At 42.5% G+C, this 15,132-nt stretch overlaps 2 protein-coding genes across 2 annotated transcripts; both read right to left on the bottom strand.

Annotated features, from left to right (window-relative positions):
• Positions 1 to 601: 601 nt before the first annotated feature.
• LOC308321173 (NFU1 iron-sulfur cluster scaffold homolog, mitochondrial-like) lies at positions 602 to 1,393 on the bottom strand (the record flags this gene model as incomplete). The annotated part of the gene is made up of 1 exon (XM_080772012.1): positions 602 to 1,393. One exon carries the CDS (start codon positions 1,391 to 1,393, stop codon positions 602 to 604), a length of 792 nt encoding a protein of 263 aa, XP_080628138.1.
• Positions 1,394 to 12,828: 11,435 nt separating this feature from the next.
• On the bottom strand, positions 12,829 to 14,178 carry LOC308321604 (tubulin alpha chain-like; the record flags this gene model as incomplete). The annotated part of the gene is made up of 1 exon (XM_080772573.1): positions 12,829 to 14,178. The coding sequence occupies one exon, from the start codon at positions 14,176 to 14,178 to the stop codon at positions 12,829 to 12,831; it is 1,350 nt and encodes a 449-aa protein (XP_080628699.1).
• Positions 14,179 to 15,132: the final 954 nt, after the last annotated feature.

Raw genomic sequence — 15,132 nt, 5'->3', positions numbered from 1 at the left:
TTTGTTATCAATTTTATAACTATATTTTATTTCACTTATTGGCCAAGCCCTCCCAACATGTGATTGGTTAGCCGATTTGCTTGTTTACATAAATGGACATTTGACTGGAATTCTCTTACCATGGTCAATCTGGTCAATGGCAAATGTTGAGACGTGTGGAGCTGTTTATAGCCTACTCTTAAACACATGGCCTGCTTCTGGTCAGACTGAATTAATTACATGCATTTCCTTTTGGGGAATGTAGACATGTGTGATACTGTATGTTCCAATGTAACCACATTAATCCTAGCTCTATTTTGGACAAAGTTAAGAAACAGAAACGTGAGGATGCCAATTGGGGGACTGCCCATAGTTCCGAAGTCCCGTTAGTCCGAACATGCATTAAGGTTGGGGAACATGCGCTGCTATATGGCACCTCTAATTGGACTAATGACATGGCACATCTAAATGGCACCGCCAATTGTGATTGGCTGGAATGTGATGATGTATGATGATAAGAACGCCCCTCACTTCACACGAGTGTGATTTTTTTATGTTTGACTTTGTCTTTTGTTTTTACAAATTCAAACCATGGGTATGTGGATGAAGGTCAGTATTATCATTACTCCTTTAATTTGTGTTCCAGCTCAGAAAACACCTTTGCACTGACATCATCTACTTCTTCCTCCACCTGGATGACCTGGTCTACCTCAGGGATGTAAAACTGGAGCATGTTCTGAATGCCATTCTTCAGCGTCACTGTGGAGCTGGGACAACCGGCGCAGGATCCCACCAGCTTCAGCTTGACTGTGCCATCATCAAAGCCCTTGAAAATGACATCACCGCCGTCCTCTTGCACTGTAGGTCTGATTCTTGTATCCAGAAGCTTCTTTATCATAGATACCACATGATCGTCATCTTCAGAATGACTGCTTCCATGGTGAACTACCCCAGTTGTTATTGGGGCTCCGCTATCAAAGAACTTGGTAATAACCTCCACAGCATTACGTTTAATGTCTGTCCATTCCACATCCTCATCTTCCCTGGTGATTGTTATGAAGTCATGGCCAAAGAAAACACTTTTTACTCCCTCAATTTCAAAGAGGGCCCTGGCTAAAGGTGAACATTCTGCAGACTTCGATGAAGGGAAGTCCAGGGTCCCAGTTAATAAAACAGGTTTTCCAGGCAAGAACTTCAAGCTTGCAGGGTTTGGAGTATCCTGTATCTGAACAGACAAGTGTCGCCGTGTGAAGTTTGTGCTGACGTTTGTATATCCTGTCATATGTGGAAGTTTTTGTTTTTTACCGGTGCACAGTGTTTGGTATTCGGTTCTTGCTTTGAAAGCAAACCTAAAGTGAGAAGTACGTCTTGACCGTAACAACCGCTGGAGACCAAAACATATGTGTGCCGCCATTGTGTATCTTTGACATGAACCTTAAATGAAACAGTTGTTTTCGATGAGAATTATGTGAATGGTGAGTTGTGTCATCAAATATGACATCAGACATTGGCAAATATGGAGCTCCATATGGCACGAGGTGATGTTGCTGTTCAAGACGGTGGAGTCTCATTATCACGTGACATGAGTAATCAGATTGTCACTGTATTGTCGCAGTAACAGCAGTGTAAATGGGTTGAATGTCTTCAGCCATGCATGACCACACACTTCACAATGACGATTCACAGTTGTACAGTCGAGTATAGATGATGCTTTCGACATGTAGGGATGAGGTTCTGGGTTAATGTGGCCACTCCATGATGTCGGTCATCTACTGTATGACAGTGGTTCCCAAACCTTTTAATTTCAAGGACCCCTAAATTGACACTAATTGGCCCACGGAACCCTGATTTGAAGAGATATGCCTGCAGGGACCCCCATAAGAGAAGATTTGTATGCCTGTGATTCTCAACCCCCAGTTTGACATGCATTAGGCTACAGACCCCCATTTAATGGCATTTCTGCAACCCCAATTTATATTGTAAAATCTATGTATATTGTAAAAGACCTGTTAGGGTCCGTTTGGTTCAATTTTTTTACACTCCCATAAGGGTCCATTTGGTGCGTAACTATTATTTAGCTGGGGACCCCCTGGAACTCTCTCAAGGACCCCTAGGGGTCCCCGGACCCCACTTTGGGAACCACTGATCTATAACATAATGATTCCATATAAAGCGTTGCAGTCCCGCCCCCTACCAGGGCCCAGGAAATTATTCTCTGTTCATTTTCCTCATAGACATTTCAAAAAGTATTTATTTAAAGACCGTTTAAGCCTCGTACAAAGCCAACTCGAGTTGTGACAAATCATGACAACAAACACAATTTTCTGAACAAATAATTAGAAAGAAAGAAGAAGAAAACGGCAGGTTACAACACTTTTTTGTTGTTTTTCCTTTTTGTAATTATTTGTTTGGTTTGTTTGTTGTCATGATTTGTCACAACTCGAGTTGGGTTTGTACGACGCTTATAAGGTCTTTAAATAAATACGTTTTGAATAGTCTATGGGAAAAATGCATTGGGAATTATTTCCTGGGCCTGGCGTCGTCATGAACGGGACTGCGACTCTCTATTTGGGTGAGGTTTCAGCCCGATCCGTCTCCCATTGATTACAGTCAATTACAGTCAAAATGTATTCAGCATTCATTCACTCACGGCCAGTGTCAGGCAATGTCTTTGAGCAACAGACCAAACATGCAATCTGCCGTTCTTTAGTTATTGGCAGTTGAATAATCCAAGGAGAGAGAAAGATAGATAGTAGGTAGGCAAGAGAAGAAAGATGAGAGAATGACAGAGCGAGGAAATAATGCATGTAATGCATTTACATGTGTTAACATTGATTGCAGTGCAACATTGGTGTTGAAGATGATGACAAATAGATGGAGAGAAAGACGGAGATGTGTGCGGTTCATGTGATTAATTCATCAGAATTGATGTATGTTTTACGTTTAACCATTCTTTACACTACACAGAGTTAGATGTTTTGAAGAAGGTCACCTTTCTATACAGCGTTACGTGTTTTGAAGATTAAGAAGGTTTGAGTCATGACAGATGGTAGAAGCAACAGTCAAAAAGATGTTTACAAGTGCACCTTTGGCAGGTTTCACATCAGCACAAGTCCTGTTAATAGCAGGGGCACAAATGCCCGTTCTTTGTGACACTATAGTAACAGCAGTGCATGCGTGCGTGCGTGCGTGCGTGCGTGCCTGCCTGCCTGCCTGCCTGCCTGCCTGCTTTGCGTGTCTAACAGCAGTGCAGCCTTCGGCTGGCTGACAGAGACAAGGCCACCATGAGATAAGAGAAGAGAAATTGCCTCTGCTACAGACACCGACATGCGAAAACAAGTGCTCCCCTCTTTGTCTTCCTGTCAACGCCTTTGTCCGTCTGTGTTGATCCCACTGTTTTGGTCCATCTCTGTTTTTCTATGAACCATTTGTGGCCCCCAGAGGCCACGTTGTTTGTTTCAAAATTGGCACAAACACTGTCCGGTCTGCCATGACAATAGTTACAACCCCAAGGAACATCTCAGGGGCCGCAGGCACCCTGTTGTTCCAATCCTCACCAAATTAGCACAAATACTTTTCATGGGTCTGCCTACTGTAAGTCTGCCATGACAATAGTCCCACGGCCATGTCAGGGGCCACCCAGGAGTGACACCAGAGGCCCCGGGGGCCACAGGCCACCGTTGTGTCAATCAGCACCCAACGTGCCCCACACACTGTTGTCAAGCAGTTGGCCATGAGAATAGTAACACCAGTGTGACTATGTCTGGGGCCCCTGGGGGGCACGGGTACGCAACATAGGACTGGATTAGAAGGCTGCATAGTGACCTGGAAATGCTCCAATACTCAATTTGTGAAAAGGATGTTTTGTTTTGCTTTTAAAACACATTTTTTTTACCAAAAAGCAGATCTTGGTGAGTCATTCTGTTCCAAAATAACACTGTTGGCATGCTGTAAAATAGTTAAAAATGTCCTCTCTCAGAGAAATATGACACAATGACGCTTTCAACAACACACAACTGTGTTATAGGCTACCATTGTTGCTGTGTTTTGTGCTTGCTGAAGTATGTGCTCAACTGTGTGAGCTCAAATGCCTCAACTCTGACACGCACAATGCAGACACCCTTGCATGGACACACGCACGCACACACACTTGCACACACACACACACACACACACACACACACACACACACACACACACACACACACACACACACACACACACATGATGTTGCACACGCATATGCATGCACACTCACAGAAACATTATCTGTGAGGAGAGAGACTCTGTGACCCTTTGACAGCATACGAGTCTGTAAACACAAGGTCAGTCAGCCTTATGTGGAAGACAGTTTTTAGTGGGAGACGAGTGATATTTGATCCATTGTTTTGGTGTAAAGATATAGCAGAAATAAAAAAATGTCTGTCTGTGTGTGTAAAGGGAGAAAGAAACTAAATCACTAGAAGAACATCTTCAACAAAACATCTCTCTCTCTCTCTCTCTCTCTCTCTCTGTGTCTCTCTCTCTCTCTCTCTCTCTGTGTGTGTGTGTGTGTGTGTGTGTCTCTCTCTCTCTCTCTCTCTCTCTCTCTCACTCACTCACTCTCCATTTCTGTCCGTGGCAAGGTGGCATGTGTGTCCAACTCCAATGACCTCCATTGATCTCAGTTCCACAGTACATACACATGTGCATGCGTCAGGCTTTCGCTGGCAGCTCATCAATGTATATTGTATTGTGCGCACACACTCGCGCACGCACATGCACACGCACAGCAAGCAATAGGTATACTGAGCGAGTGAGTGAGCGTAGAGCACATTTGATGTATTCATAGGTGTGTGTGTGTGTGTGTGCGTGTGTGTGACAGACAGAATAGATTGAGTGTTTCCTGTCATCGCTTTGCTCTCATGCAGCTGTGAACTGCTAATGCTCTGCTCTGCAGTACCACAAGCCATCTGTCAACCACTCACCTGAGGCAGAACCCATGCGTATAGCCTGCAGAACAGTCTGAGCATTTTGATTGGTATATTAGGCCCACTTCGAGATTCAGATTTGGTTGATTGGATTGATTATTTAGATGTATTTCTGTGTCGCTGGTGCCTTACCTCTTATTAGAGGATTCTAACAGGTCAGAGGCTTCCCGTGGGATGGGATTACATTTGTATTAATCCCTTGATTGGAACGGGACGAGAATGAAAAGTCAATGGGAGCAGGCGGGAGAGATTATTTTCAGCATTAAACAATAATAGCCTGATCACGCCAACCAAGAGGACAGAAGCGTCCATCTTTGTACTCTTTTGACTGGCAATAGTGGGATGGGAGTGGGAGTAATTTTGAGTGGGAGCGGGATGGGATTCGGGAGTCATTCTATACCAGGAGTGAGACTTTTTATTTTTTACCAGCTGCTATGCAATAGCTGCTGGTCTATGAATGACTATGAAACTCCCACGACCAGATCGACACCGGTAGTCTGCGGGTAGTAGTGGGTTGCCAAGGCCACTTATTTCTAGCCAAACGTGGCTTGTTTTGGCCCACATAGATGCATGGCTGTTTTTTGGTTAGCTTATTTCTGTCACGACAGTTGCCAACACTGGCAACCATACTGACGGTGCTGATTGGCTGCCTCGTCTCCTTGAGATTACCTCAAACCCCCACCTTTCAGGAATGAAGGGAAAACAGCACCACCTAAATGCCAATGACCACAGAGGTTCAGAACTGCATCTTTGAAGGCTATTTTATCAGCTTTCTGTATCTCTGCAAGACATTACTCTATAAGCCTCTCAAAAACTATTGGGTCAAACTGCACAACCAATATCTCAATTTGAAGCTATCATTTCATATGACATGAAAAAAACAAAAAATAATAATAATTCAATGATTTAGCCTCGGTCACAATTGGTCACATTTGGTCCGAGATACGATTATTCAGAGATTCCTAAGACCCGACGAGAAATGATTGTATTATTGATCCAACCTGGCAGGCAGTGGCAGCTGGCTTGCCTTTCAGTATACACAAGCACTGTGTAGCTCCACTTTTATTTGCTGCAGTAATCTTATCCTAAACCAGCCTAAATTGAATTAACAATTTAATGTTACGTCCCGCTCCCTATCGACTCCACATCTATGTGCTGTGAGTGCTCTGTGCCGGTCAGCGTCACTAGAGGGTTCCAAAGCACTCCACAGTACACCTCAGTGCAGGTGTTTCCCAGCTCCGCCATATTTGAACTTCTGGTACCGAAATAATACCGGAAACGACTGCTATTGGCTGCACCCACAGAGAGGGCGGGACTTCACTCAGTAGAACCATAGAAGCCCTAGAAACATATACCCTACTTTATCATTAATTTATCATTATCATTAATATAATGGGACCATCATTTACTAAACGCATATCATGATGATTTAAAGGTAGCGTAAGTGATTTTCTTTGGCTAAAATAAGTGTTATAAAGCTCTATATTGTGATTGATAGTATACTCATTGTAGAGTGTTTGTTCAAAACAGGATCGAGTCTCCATGTCTCTCCAGCTTTTTATTAAACAGAAAATGCATTTTCAGGTAAGGAATTCAAATTTTATCCAATCTGGATAGAAAAGGCAGTGAGAATACAGATGAAACAAGTGGAATTGTGATGACACAAAGAAATGAGCAGACAAAATTGGAACTGGAACACTATAAGCTGATAAACCATGTTCTGTTTATTAAAGAGCTGGAGACTTTAAACTAGTGATTTAATTTTAACATTTAAAATATGTATTTTTTAAAATCCATTAATAAGAACTGCATGCTTTAAGATAATCTGAAATGAGCTTCCAGCGCTGGTTACTTGAGGATTGACTTGACACACACGGGTGGTGTGCGTGTGTGCATAGTGCATACGCATCTGTTTCACTGGCAGCCTTGGTGTGACTGTGATGGCAAGAACAGCCCTCGCCTCCACGCTTCAGGCTAATGTACAAGGCACCTCTCTTGCAGGGAGAGGTTGACAGCAGCATGGCCTCCTGCAAAAGCACTCAAATCTCACACAGGCCATCAACATGGCCAGAAACGCTGCTGCACACGCATTCCGTGTCTACTTGTGACAGGTCCATACTTCCTTCATGGTTCCTACTTTTAATGAGAAATGTGAAGGCAGGGGACAGGAACAGGAACAAAGTGACGTTGGAACAGAATGTAGACATATCATGCTATTACTGGAGCTTATGGATCGTATGGTAATACGATCATACATTGCTCCCCAACCTGACCCGTCGCAGTGAAATTAGTTAGCCATCTTCGACAGCCATATGGAAGAAATTGGATTGTATGCTCAAATGTGTAATTTCTTTTTCTTTTTTTAGTAGTGCTAACAGCTCCAACGTGTGGCTTTGTGTGTATGTCGTGCTACTTTGAACAAGCCAGCAGGGACACTGACTTTGAACAAGGCTTCCTGCGTGTGTGCCGGTATGGATTTCACTGCCTGTGTGCCTTCAACCTTGCACTGATATGAATGCGTGAGCCATAGAGCCAATGACAACTACACAACATGGAGACAAGCAATTAGTGTTCCTTGTGTCTGCCATTCTAATCAGACCTTAATTAGTACGAAAAACAAATAGAAAGTTACAGAAGAGAAAACCAAGACTGATGAGGTTTAGATGATTGAGACATGATTCATGCACACATTACATTAAAGGACGTTTAAATGGCATGAGAATGCCAACAAGCTCAGAGTGGTTGGAACTGAGAAAGGTATTGATTGGATGATTAACATTAAGAGTTAAGTGGTTAGCCAATCATTAAAGCTATACTGCAAATCGTCTTTCTATGATCTTTCACTGGTATATTCTTTGCAATAAACGTTCCACATGAATGTGTTTTTCGTCAACTTCTTTGAACACTATTAAATACACATTTTTAAACGTGAGTTTCGACCCCCAACACTTGTGCCAGAATTGTATTTATTTAGCTTTAATGGTGGTGTTATAAAACAGGGATACTCAAATAGATTTACCTGTGGGCCACATTACAAAAATGGCAAGGGGCCAGGGGCCAGTAGATAAAATTACGACATTAATGATACTTGATAACTTCTCTCTTTCAATTGCTTTATTTTCGCAAAATGTATCAAAGTACAATGTGCATGCACACGATATGTAAATAAATAAATGTGTTACATTTTCTTGCATAAACACAAAGAGCTGTTTCCATAACTGCACAAATTATTGCACATAACATGAGTAGCTGTTATAATAACATAATAACATAACATGAGTAGCTCTTTGCCTGCCTGCCTGTCTGTCCATGAGTAGTTATTTGTCTGTCTGTCAATGAGTAGCTGTCTTACTGTCTGCCTGTCTATGAGTAGCTGTCTGCCTGCCTGTCTATGAGTAGCTGTCTGTCTGTCTGCCTGCCTGCCTGTCCAATTGTCCATGAGTAGCTGTCTGTCTGCCTGTCTGAGTAGCTGTCTGCCTGCCTGCCTAATTGTCCATGAGTAGCTGTCTGTCTGCCTGTCTATGAGTAGCTGTATGCCTGCCTGCCTAATTGTCCATGAGTAGCTGTCTGTCTGCCTGTCTATGAGTAGCTGTCTGCCTTCCTGCCTGTCCAATTGTCCATGAGTAGCTGTCTGTCTGTCTATGAGTAGCTGTCTGCCTGCCTGCCCAATTGTCTATGAGTAGCTGTCTGTCTGTCTATGAGTAGCTGTCTGCCTTCCTGCCTGTCCAATTGTCCATGAGTAGCTGTCTGTCTGTCTATGAGTAGCTGTCTGCCTTCCTGCCTGTCCAATTGTCCATGAGTAGCTGTCTGCCTGCCTGTCCAATTCTCCATCTTCCAATTCTCCATCTTCCGCAATTTCCTCAATTTCCTCAATTTCCATTTCCGCAATTTCCATTTGCACCATTTCCGCAATTTACAAAATTTCCATTTCCGCAATTTCCGCAATTTCCATTTCCACCATTTCCGCAATTTCCATTTCCGCAATTTCCGCAATTTCCATTTCCATTTCCAACTATTAATGGCAGCTGGGTTTCATCATTCAAATAAAATAGAATTCTGTCCGTTTAGCTATAAAATTATGTCAGGGAATAGGGATACACAGTATATGTCTTTCATTTGCATTGCATCTCCCCCCCCCCCCCCCCCAAGCTTTTATTTTCGTTCGAGTAATAGTACAACTCTAATAGTATTACTTATAATAATGTAATTAAAGATAACTTCATTCAGATTTATTTATTTTTATTTCATTTTCCAGATTTTTTTTTCTTCTTTTTTTTTAGATTTTCATTGGTGGGCCAGTCATAATGGTCCCGTGGGCCTGATGTGGCCCGCGGGCCTGAGGTTGAGTATCACTGATGGAGGGAGGGTGAATGAATGTGAGATTTTCAATTCACACAAAAAAAGACACAAGCTAAAAAAATAAACTAATAAATGCCAATATGCCTGGCTAGTCTCCCTTTTTGCTTCTAATATAGGGAAGAGCCATTCTCTCTCACGCACACGCACGCGCACGCACGCGCACACACACACACACGCACACACACACACAAGGGTATGTGAAGTGAGTGGTGCTGCCTGGTAGCTTTGTTTAAAGTGCTCTAAACAAGCTCTAAAAGTCGGTAGACTGGGGCTGCTATCCTGTTTGGAATCTTCATTTCAGATACTATTTACCATAACTGATGCCATGCTTTCATCCTACCCTTTTCAGCTTCTATAAATCAAGTCTTTCCTCACAATACTGTACCTGAAATTAATACCATAATATATGATGTCTTGCATATACAGTATGTACTGTACCAGAACCCTCCCAAATGTTACAGTATACACAGTAAAAAAATAAAGGAAGTACACTCACAGATACACATACAGTACATTGAATTAGCATATGAATGCATAAACCACCTGTGCATATACCAAACAATATATTATTCTAGGTGATTCATGCATATAGCAATGTTTAGGTAGCAGTAGTGGCACACTTGAGAAATAGATCAATCATATTAAATCATAGATGAGATTACAAATACATTTAAAATGTACAGGTAAAAACAGCAATTGGGACCTGGCTCAATTCATGCTCTTGCACACACTTCAAAAGATCTGCCAATGACTCCTGTCTCCTGCACACCAGAGTTGAAAACTGTTTTGTTTTTTATAAATCAGATGTACATTAAAATGAACTATGTAAAACTAACAAATTCAAAAATAAAATAAAAACTAAATAGAAACTAGTAAATTCATAAAACCTAAAACTACTTATGCAGTCTTAAAACTAAACTAAACAGAAATATAAATATAAAAACTCAAACTAATTAATATATCAAGTATATACATTTTAACACCACAGCAATGAAAGGACAAAAGGTTATAATATGACCCTAATGCCGAAAAATGTCACAATGTCAGAGAAAACAACAAAAACATACGGGGGATACATGTGTCATGTATCCCCCATTTGGGGTCAACGTTTAGCTTCCGAGGACCTGGCTGGGTGGTGCCGTGCCATTAGTCCGACGGCGTGTTGGTCCGACTTGTGCATTACTAACCCTGTCCCTAACCACACACCTGTCCTAACCACACACCTGTCCCTAACCACACACCTGTCCCTAACCACACACAAAGCCACGTAATCAGAGTAATGGGATGTCAGAGTCATGGGCAGTACCCCCCTCTCCCTCCCGTCCCTGCTTGACTCATTCTTCTCGATTCTGAATAACAAACATCACCCAGCAACAGACTGATTATTCTGGGTTATTATAGTTAATTAACTGAAATAAAATAAATAAAAATCACACCCGTGTGAAGTGAGAGGCGCTCTTATCATCATACATCATAATACATCAACTCATTAGAATTTGCGTCCTCACCTTCCTTTTCAATGTTAAATAAAAAATTAATAAAAACATAAGATTAACAATGCAAAGACTAAAACTAAATAGAATTGCATGTAAAATAAATCACACCTGTGTGAAGTGAGAGGTGCCTGGTAATATTTGTTTAAAGTCTAAACAAATTAAAAGTCCATAGACTTGGCTGTCATATAACATCATTTTGAAAGCCAGATGTTGGAGGGGCCCCTCAAAAATATTCTTCATTTTATAGCCTACTTCTTACCATAACTAATGCCATGCATTCATCCTACTCTTTCAGCTTTCGAAAAACTGAAATTAATAAATGATATGATGTCTTGCATTATTTTATTCTACCTTTTTCAGCGTCTATAAATCAAGGTTTTTCTCATAGTCCTTAAGACTAAAACTAAATAAAAAACTAAAAGTAGCCAATTCCATATTCCTAATTCTAAAACTATGCTCAATTCTAACACAAACTGCATTGCACAAACCAAAGCGCATTACATTCACACAAGCATTCAGGACCATACAAGCTCAAGGACTCTTTCAATAATAACCCATGTGGAGCCGAGGATTGAACCTGGATGCAGCCGAGTCACTGCCGTGCCTAAGGTGTACAAAGCTCTGAGATAAAGAGCTTGAAGCTGTCTGAACAAGGGCTAACAAATAAAAAAGAAACAAAAAATTGCATTCAGTCTTAGTAAATACCCATTATTTGTGTTTGCACATACTGTAACTTGCACTTATGTATACGTGTGTGTATATGTTTATACCTTGTATTGCAATTCTATATCCATCTAAATTATTATCCATATACTGCACACTTTCCATGCTCTCTTAGTTTTTACCCTTACACATCTTTCCTTACGAGTACTATTGCCATCTTTATTTATTTAAATATCTATTAATAATCTAATATTGTCATTATTATTCTCTTAATTTATCTACCACTTTTCAACATTTCACTGCTTTTACATAATGACCAAATAAACCGTCTTGACTACTAAAATAAAAATGTATGGAATAGTTCATTTATACCTCTATGTCAGCTTCCCCTGCATGACTGGCCATCTCAACTTTCAGAACTGCCACCGGTGATACAGTGGTCACTGCATGCTGAAGTCGCCCAAGGCCTGCTCTTCAGTGACCCGACTCTCGCTCTGTAGTCCAGAAGCTGGCTCAATTACTCATGTCATGTCCGTGGTTCTGTACCTACTATAGTCCTTCCCTGACCCACTGGTCAGCAGCTCCCTACTTGTTTATCTGGCCATGTCTTGCTTATCCATCTGTCTGCTCACCTGCCTGCAAAGACTGGCTGGTCTTGTCCCTTAGTTTGTCTCACTTTGTGCCTGTCTACTTGTCTATCCATCTGTCTATCCGTCTTGTCTATGTCTGCCGACCTACTTCTGGTCTGTTTCCATCTTCCTTGTCTGTTCTCTCTCTATTCTATTTTCCCTTTCTGTTAATTATCTATTGATTCTCAGTTTTACTGTTAAGTCTCTCTTTGTTTGGCTCTGCTTTTATGCTTGTCCATCATGCTTTCCGTCTGCCTTCCTGACAGTCTCTCTTGTTATTCTCAGTATTATTTGCTTATATTTTACCTAAGTCTGTTTCCAAGTGTTTTCCAGTATCTTCTAATTTCAGTTCTGCCCAGACCTTGGTTCTGGGTTTGGTTCATTTGTCTGTTGTCCTCCTTTGAATTGCCTTAGTTCCCCTGTCTGCCCATCTTGTAGTCTATGGGTCTATCTAACTCTTTGTCTAGCTCTGTCTGTTTGCTTGTTTGTTTCGGTCTTTCCCCGGTCCATAGAAATGTCCTAGAAATGAAAACAGGAAATACATTAGATATTACAACAATGTAACTGTGTAAAACCTAATTACAGCAAAGAAACAATACAATAGGGGCAACAGTTCCAGCAGAGATCTCCACCATTGACTCTCCAGAGCAACATAGCAACTTCCTCCTGGGGATCCCAGAGGCGTTCCCAGGCCATCTGGTCCATGGTCCGGTCCTTCAAAATTACTTAACCTTATTCTTCCTCTCCCTCTCCCCCAGCATCAACGGAGTCAAGTCCAACCTCTTCAAAATCCTTCTCCAGAGCTGCCATGTCCTCTCTGGCTTCAGAGAACTCTCCCTCCTCCATACCCTCACCTACATACCAGTGAACGAAGGCACGCTTGGCGTACATGAGATCAAACTTGTGGTTAAGCCGAGCCCAGGCCTCAGCAATAGCAGTGGTGTTGCTCAACATGCACACAGACCTCTGGACCTTGGCCAGATCTCCACCAGGTACTAAGGTTGGGGGCTGGTAGTTGATGCCAACTTTGAAACCAGTTGGGCACCAGTCAACAAACAGGATTTTACGGTTTCCCTTGAGAGAGCTGATGGCAGCATTGACATCTTTGGGCACTACATCTCCGCGGTACAAAAGGCAGCAGGCCATGTACTTGCCATGCCGAGGGTCGCATTTCACCATCTGATTGGCTGGCTCAAAGCAGGCATTGGTGATTTCGGACACCGACAGCTGCTCGTGATAAGCCTTCTCAGCAGAGATGAAAGGGGCATAGGAGACCATAGGGAAATGGATACGGGGATATGGCACCAAGTTGGTCTGGAACTCTGTCAAATCTACATTAAGAGACCCATCAAAACGAAGGGAGGCTGTGATGGAGGACACAACCTGACTCATGAGCCTGTTGAGGTTGGTGTAGGTCGGATTTTCAATATCGAGATTCCTACGGCAGACGCCATAGATGGCCTCATTATCCACAATGAAAGAACAGTCAGAGTGCTCTAGAGTGGTGTGGGTGGTCAGAATGCAGTTGTAAGGCTCCACCACTGCAGTGGACAGCTGAGGAGCAGGGTAAATGGCAAACTCCAGCTTGGACTTCTTGCTGTAGTCAAGAGACAAGCGCTCCATCAGAAGGGAGGTGAAACCTGAGCCAGTCCCACCGCCAAAGCTGCGGAAGATCAAGAAGCCCTGAAGGCCTGTGCACTGATCTGCCAGTTTGCGGATCCTGTCCGACACCACTTCAATGATTTCCTTGCCGATGGTGTAGTGGCCACGGGCGTAGTTGTTGGCTGCATCCTCTTTTCCACTGATCAGCTGCTCAGGATGGAACAAATGTTTGTAGGTCCCAATTCGCACCTCGTCAATGACAGTGGGCTCCAGATCTACGAAAACACCTCTGGGCACGTACTTTCCAGCCCCGGTTTCAGCGAAGAAGGTGTTAAAAGAATCGTCTGAGCCTCCAATCGTCTTGTCAGCAGGCATTAGTCCACTCGGCTCGATTCCATGTTCCAAGCAATATAGCTCCCAGCATGCATTGCCAGTCTGGACACCAGCTTGCCCGAGATGTATGGAGATACATTCACGCATATCTGAATAATATATTCACTCTTGCTGCTCTAAGCTTTACTCAACTTGCTGCTTTATGCTTAATGTCTCAAAATTCCACGTTGATCTTGAAGTATCTGGTAAATTTTCACCCTACATCAACTTATATATAGGCTGACAAGCCATTGCCTGACAACACCGATTTACACAGGCATGCAAGTTTCACATCTCCTCCTGCCCCTTCAGGTCTGGTGACACAAACCTCCTGGAGGTCCCCAAAAAGATCAATTACCGTACCTGGGGTGACAGAGCTTTTGCCATTGCTGCCGCAATCCTGTGAAATGAACGCAAAACCTCAGAGATGCCCCCAGGCCCCCCACCCTCCAAACCTTCAAAACCCACCTCTTCAATATTGCTTTCCCTAGCTATCTCTTTCCACTGTTCCATTTCCTTCCTTAGCCTTAGCTTAGAGTTTTCTTTTTTCCCCTCTAATAAAGTCGTTTGTATGTGTTGCTTCCTCTTACACCCCATGTAAAGCATCTTTAGGTTCTCCGAAAAGCGCTATATCAATTTGAGATATTATTTATTTATAAGCTGGCATTTAATTGGACGCTCTTATCTCCTTATGTTGTTGGGTGGAGGCCCTCAGGGCTCTATACTGTATTATCTGTCTGTTCTACATTAAATATCTTCTCTTTAGCCAATACAAGCTCACACCATGTCACAACACGACACGTTGTGAGCTTGTAGAGCTGCTATTTCTTGCAAAGATTTATTTCCCCCCAGAATACGGATGTTGCGATTTAAGTGGATAAAGGAGGGGTGACATCCTATATAGGCCAGGTTGTTGGTTAATGGTTTGTTATCCAGTTTAGGTTGCAAAAACTACAGTAGGGTAAAAACATGTCAGGCTGCACAACATTGACCTTACACACCGTGATCTAAGCAACATACAATAATGCTTGTTAGATTTAGCCCAAAATGAAAGCATTTCCT

This window comes from Protomyctophum bolini (genome assembly GCF_963924005.1).
Source record: "Protomyctophum bolini genome assembly, chromosome: 9".
In the NCBI taxonomy this organism is placed as follows: Eukaryota; Metazoa; Chordata; class Actinopteri; order Myctophiformes; family Myctophidae; genus Protomyctophum; species Protomyctophum bolini.
This window is presented reverse-complemented; position numbering and strand designations above follow the sequence as displayed.